Raw genomic sequence first — 6,226 nt, forward strand, 5'->3', positions numbered from 1 at the left:
AAGGCCTATGTGTTGGGAAAAAAGGCCCACAAAGCTAGCTGCTGTGCAGGGTGTAGAGATGGGGCTGCCTGACCCTCCTGCCTTCACTCACACGGCCTAGGAAGCTTGAGAAGGCTCTATTGAGAAAATGACATTGGAGTTTGAAGTCCGGGTGGAAACAACTAGACATGGGCTTGGGGGCAAGAGTTCCCCAAGGTGCAGAGCTCTTAGAAGGAAGAAGCTGCATGGAAGGAACTGAAGCACGTGAGACTGAGTCCCATTTGGAGCTCCAAGGCAAACCAGAGCAGGACCAGGATGATCCTATAGGCCATACTGATGAGGTTTTTTTCTTCCCTGGAAAGCTGTTTCTTATAGAAACATATAAAGCAGAAGGCCAGGGTGATGGTGAAGGTGGAGATATGGAGAAGAGGACCCCTCCTAAGAGAAAAGACAAAAAGACAGACAAAGCTGTCAATGAGGTGAATAAAAGGAAGGATAAGATGGTATCTGGTTGCTGTGGGAGTCGGCTTTACCAATGATGACTTCTTTCTCCTGGTAACTCAAAGTTCTGAGTAATTGTCTTGTCAACTGCTGGCTTTCAGTGTGAGAAATAGGGAATGGCCAGTCACAGACCCACTTTGTAATCCTCAATGTTCTCAAAAACATGAGGTCATTTGAGAGTGGGTGGCCAGGCAGAGGAAGAAGCCAGTAGGCAAGGCTGGCCAAGAGGCAAGGGCACTGGAAAGATTGCTGCAGGCAGGTATACAGCACGTTTCCCCTGTGCTATAGCCCTTTGAGCGTGCACATCTTGTCACTGTTAGCTTCTCTTCACATCAGGTTGCCGCAAGTCTTCAATTTGAACAGACCGTGATACAGCGCAATATAATAAAACACACCTGCTTCTCCCGAAATGGAGCCAGGAGAGACAAGGCAATGGGAGAGCAGACATGGGTCAAGGGGAAAGACTCTGGGGACCAGTGACCCAGGAAAATGTGGGGATACGGATGCTGTGAAGGAACATAGCCCACCCAGTCCTAGCCTCTCAGTGGACCACGGCGAGAATTACGTCTATCTTTTTTATTATAAACGTGATGCTAGTGGAGATCTGGGAGGAGTCAGGAGCGAAAAACAAAGCTGTGCCTGCAGACACAGCTGCTAGCCAGGTGGAAACTGTCCTCTTTTTCTCCCAATGCATTTTTAATAGTACCATCGGAATTGTAACCCAAATACGAAGTTATGTTTTGCTTTTAACATTGAGATGGCAAAAAGCAAAACAACAACAACAACAAAACCCTATTTCAACCTCTTTCTTTTGTGTACAGGAAAGACCTTTGAAAAAAGTTGCTTGGGTGGCGTTACTGATTACAACACTCAACCACCAGGGGGCTGACTAATTTCCCACTGCCAGTACTTTCGCATTTGGCGGGCACTGCGCCAAAAGCTGGATAACCTTTGTACTCGGGCATTAAAAGTGCAGAAGTCCGAGCCTCCGGCTGTGTAGCGGTTCTCCCGCCATGCGGTACCTAACGTGCCTGTTGCTTTGGGTGCTCCAGCTAGTCTGGGGGCAATGGGAAGGTGAGTAGAAGTGCTCTCACAAGGGGCTGGAGAAGGAGGAAGAGAGTGCCTGGCTAGTAAGCTCTGGAATTGTGGGCGGGCGGAGGTGGGACTCTGGCCTTCTTGGGGCACACAGTGCACCAAGTGGGAGGAACCATGAGTGCACCAGGCTCAGAGCAGTTCTGAACCTTAGCCTGCATCTCCCTTTCGCAAGCCCAACTAAGGCTGTTCTAATTGTCTGCGGCCTTGGTCACTGGCTGTGCTCATTCGGTTTTCATTGTTTCCAGACCAGCTAAAGAATTACCCATTGCGCTGCCTGCAGATCTCTTCCTTCCCAAACAGTAGCAGCTTTCGCACAGATGGCTTGGCCTGGCTGGGGGATGTGCAAACGCACAGTTGGAGAAATGCCTCTACCGTTAGCTTCCTGAAGCCTTGGTCCCACGGCAAGCTCAGTGACCAACAGTGGCAGACGTTGGAGCATATATTACAAGTTTATCGAACCAGCTTGACCAGAGACATACAGGAATTAGTCAAAATGTTGCCTACCATGCACTGTGAGTAGAGGGATCGCACCCGAACAGGTACCCAGTGGGTGAGAGAGGCCCCAAACCCCAACTGGGTAACTGTGGGCCTTCTTGATGAGATTCTCTTCTTTCTCAACCCGTATGACTTTCACTTCTGTCTAGAGAGATCCTTGTCTTTTCTGAAAATAGTCCCTGTTTCCGCTCCAGAACACCCTCGATTGTTTCCCTGATCTGGGACATAACTATTGTCTTCACATCAATTTCTTCCCCTTTCTTCCAAACTTCTTAATCATTTTTATATTCACCCCTTCCTCTTTACAGATCCCATTGAGATGCAGGTGTCTGCTGGGTGTGAATTGCACTCTGGAAACACTTCAGAAAACTTTGCCAATGTAGCATTTCAAGGACAACATGTCATGAGTTTTCAGGGAACTTCCTTTCAGAAGGCCCCAGATGCCCCACCTTGGACAGAGTTGGCCATTAAAGTGCTCAACACTGATCAAGGGACCAGGGAAACGATCCAGCAGCTTCTGAATGACACCTGCCCCCAGGTTCTCTATGGCCTCCTAGAAGCTGGGAAAGCAGAACTGGACAAGCAAGGTCAGCCTTCTCTCCACCCCCCTGTTCTCCACACGGGTTACTTTTGTGTTCTCTCATCACTGCAGGCTTTAGAGAAAGGGCAAGGCCTGGCAGAGGTAAAGAAGGCATGTGGAGTTTGTTCTTTTCACTGAGCATCACTCTTGGATTCTATGAATTGAGTTAAATAAACACTGGGGCCTAGAAGTGAGTCAGGCAGTGTTTGAGACACACTCTATCAGCTGAGAGTGTTCTGGAGTACAGAGGAGAGCCGTTCACAGGATATATGCCTCAGGGAAGGGGTACAAGTATCAGGGATGGTTCCTAGTCACAGTGATACAAATGGATTTAAACTAACAGGCAGCATCATCCCCAGCCATGGACCTGTGGGAAGCATGAACTTGATAGGCCTGGAGCCTCTAATGTCAATGTTCCTGTTTTAAGGTCATTTTTTTTTCTTATTTTCTTGCTGGATACAGAGAAACCTGTGGCCTGGTTGTCAAGTGTCCTCAGCCCTAGACATGGCCATTTGCAGTTGGTGTGCCATGTCTCCGGCTTCTACCCACAGCCTGTGTGGGTGATGTGGACTCAGGGTGAGCAGGAGCAAAACAGTACTCAGAGAGGTGACATCCTTCCCAATGCTGATGGGACATGGTATCTCCGAGCTACCCTGGATGTGGAGGCTGGAGAGGAGGCTGGCCTCGCCTGCCGGGTGAAACACAGCAGTCTAGGAGGGCAGGACATCATCCTCTATTGGGGTAAGAGAAAAACTTGGCCTGGGTTGAGAGCGAATAGAGGTACCATTCAAACATGGAGTAGAGTTGAACAAACCCAATTTCAGAGATGAAACCCCTAACTATTATAGGAAAGATAGGAGGAGGGTATTCAAGATACAGAAAGAAATCCCCCCAATTGAGGTAGAATGTTCTGTATATAGGAAGAAAGGAGACCCCAAAATTCAAAAGGTCCAGAGGTAAATGGCAAGGAAATGCAGAAAGATCCAGTACCCAGGACCCAGAGCCTGAGACAAAACTGCAGTATATGGAGTGCCTCCTATGTGAGCATTGGCCTATCTGCTGCCAGTGTGTCCTTCATTTCATGACTTTGCTTTAAGCAAGTACTGCTATTCTGACTTTATACATGAAGAGGTCGATGGGAAGACAGGATAACCACCCAGAGTCACACAGAAAGATGAAGAGCAGAGAGTAGACAGATTCACATCTATCTAAACAGCATGCAGCCAGATCCTGACAAAAGATGCTCAGTTTAAACTCCTGAGGAATAAAAGATTGTAGTTTAAATGAAGGAAGAAATAGTGGCATGGCTTCCTCACATGTGCTTAGAATAGGGAACTTGGAATAAGGATGGGTTCTAGTTTAGAGATACCTTGTATTCTTCCAAAGCAGATGGCAGACATTCTTCATATGTGGTTTTCATCATCCTGGCAGTCCTAATACTTGCGGTAGGCCTTGGGCTCGGTTTTGTGTTCATCTGCAGGAAGCGGTGGTAAGTGTCCCCTTCCATGTGTTTCTGTCCTCAGCATCTCTCCTCTGTTCCCTCCTTTTCTTTCCTAATGGCCTCTCTCTCCTCACAGCTCCTATCGAAGCATCCTGTAGCTCCTCCTCACAACTGCCTCTCCTGAGACTCAGACCTTCCAGCTTCTAGGACTTCAGTCCTGGTCTGCTCAGGAAGAAGTGAAGAACAAATGAAGTACCCTTTCAACATTTATTTAAAAGAAACTAATTCAGTTTAATTATATTGCACTTTTATGAGCCTGAGGGGGTTGGAACAAACATGATTGCAGATGCACATACCGCCAAGAACAAGCTGTGGGCAGTATTTTATGGGATTTGCATTGAACTGGAAAGCACAGGTCCTGCCCAAACAGATGCTTCAGGGTCTGTTGACAAGTGTAAAGTCCAACATGGCTCAACTCTTCGGTTTTCAAGAAAACTAGGTGACATGCAGATTTTAAAAAGTAAACTCAAATATTTGCAAATATTGGCACTGCTTGATATCTCAGATCCACGCCTGCTGGAGATGGATATAAAGACAACCCCAGGGCTTCCAGTTTGTGGCTCTTTAAAAAAATGTTTGTCCTAAATGCCATAATGATAATTTTAGGACATAGTCTCTATGGTAAATATGCATTTATGACTGAAGGGTTTATTCTCTTTATAATAAAATTAGGAGGTCTCCTGAGGTTTTATTTGGAGTAACTATATTTTTAAAAAGGAGAAGTCACCGTATATAATTATTTTGTTGAAAAATCTACTCTCTTTGAGATATTGCCCTCAAACACTGCTATAATTTGCATCTGGAGTGCACCACAACACCCCATGTATTGAGGGTCTGGTTCCCAGCCCATGGCTCTATCAAGAAATAGTAGTTACATTAGCAGATGAAGCCCAGTAGAAAAGAAGGTGACATAATGGGTTCATAAGGTCATAATGATTGTGGGACACAAAGTCCTTTTTGCAATAATGCAATTCATGGACTTAGAAGGAAATTCAAGGATTTTTTTTTTGTCTGAGAAAGAAAACAGTAGGGCAGGCAAGCTGGAAGTGTGGGCAGCTGCCAGGAGGTGGAAATGGAGGGAGAGGTTATGTCTTAAAGAGCATCAGCAAAAACAAACACTTTGAATGACTGAGTAAACACACCAGTCCTCCAATCTGGGCATTTGTACCTCAAGGTTTTTACTGAAAGAGCATAATATCTCTGACCTCTGGGGGGGGGACAAGGGTGGTAAAAGCAAGAGCAGCATTTTACCATTTTGGGTTATCAGGGAGGAAATATTTAATATTATTTGGTTTAACCTTGTACTATACTAAGCACTTCTCAGGGTGACCTAGACCTCAGGCTGTGTATAAGATAGGAAAGAAGGAAGAATAGCCGCAGCAAATGTCTGTTTTGTTTTCTTTGAAGCTATTTGAAACCCCTCACATGGGTTTGTCTTTAAATGGAGATGAATTACAAGTGGCTTGTGAAGAGTTATTACTTCCTAAAGGGTCAGTGTTGGATTACAATCAGTTTAGCTATGGAAGCCCAAAACTTGGAAATAAATTAGAACAACTGGGCAATTTTCCATTACAGTGTTTTAAATTGTCTTATTTTAAAACTCTGTATTATCCTGTTTACCACAGCACTTCTAATTATTGACAATATCATCTGTTTTAGAGGCAGTCGAAATGCCCATGTTTCTATGTCTCGAGTGATATGTGAGAAGTAGATGGCTATAGAGGGAACGTCCACTCTGTCTCTTCAGGTGGTGCACCCTCTATTGGTGTTTGTGGGGAAATAAGGGAGCCCTTGCTCTCTGCTCTCTCTTTGCTTCCTGGTTGCCATGATGTGTTAGTAACTTTGCCCCCCTACACTCCCCTCACCCTTTTGCCTCTCAACAGCAAAAAAGATAGGGTCAAAGTTACCACTCGAACCCCATGAAACTGTGAATCAAACCTTCTGTCTCTAAGCTACTTTTTCCAGAGATTTCTGTCACAGTGATGAAAATATGACTGACATAAATTGTCACAATTTTAGTTTGGAAGATGGTAGTATTAAAGGTATTATCTACCAAAACAACAACAAAAATGTTG

General features: G+C 45.3%; 1 protein-coding gene across 2 annotated transcripts; it reads left to right on the top strand.

Annotated features, from left to right (window-relative positions):
* The first annotated feature begins 1,392 nt into the window (after positions 1–1,392).
* Positions 1,393–5,815, top strand: LOC100763497 (antigen-presenting glycoprotein CD1d1). 2 transcript variants are annotated; one of them, XM_027393008.2, is made up of 6 exons: positions 1,393–1,554; positions 1,821–2,087; positions 2,379–2,657; positions 3,113–3,391; positions 4,037–4,139; positions 4,228–5,815. In XM_027393008.2, the coding sequence occupies exons 1-6, from the start codon at positions 1,494–1,496 to the stop codon at positions 4,247–4,249; spliced, it is 1,011 nt and encodes a 336-aa protein (XP_027248809.1). In that variant the 5' UTR covers positions 1,393–1,493; the 3' UTR covers positions 4,250–5,815. The 2 variants fall into 2 exon arrangements, with proteins under 2 accessions (XP_027248809.1, XP_027248810.1); XM_027393009.2 differs by having other exon boundaries at positions 1,394–1,554; positions 4,040–4,139.
* Positions 5,816–6,226: the final 411 nt, after the last annotated feature.

This window comes from Cricetulus griseus (genome assembly GCF_003668045.3).
Source record: "Cricetulus griseus strain 17A/GY chromosome 1 unlocalized genomic scaffold, alternate assembly CriGri-PICRH-1.0 chr1_0, whole genome shotgun sequence".
Lineage (NCBI taxonomy): Eukaryota > Metazoa > Chordata > Mammalia > Rodentia > Cricetidae > Cricetulus > Cricetulus griseus.

What these genes read in the sequence shown, in the direction of transcription:
- LOC100763497 (XM_027393008.2), top strand. Translation starts at nt 1,494, where the DNA reads ATGCGGTACCTAACGTGCCTGTTGCTTTGGGTGCTCCAGCTAGTCTGG. An exon ending in AGTCTGGGGGCAATGGGAAG is followed by an intron (nt 1,555 to 1,820) that starts GTGAGTAGAAGT and finishes CATTGTTTCCAG; the next exon opens with ACCAGCTAAAGAATTACCCA. An exon ending in AGCAGAACTGGACAAGCAAG is followed by an intron (nt 2,658 to 3,112) that starts GTCAGCCTTCTC and finishes TGCTGGATACAG; the next exon opens with AGAAACCTGTGGCCTGGTTG.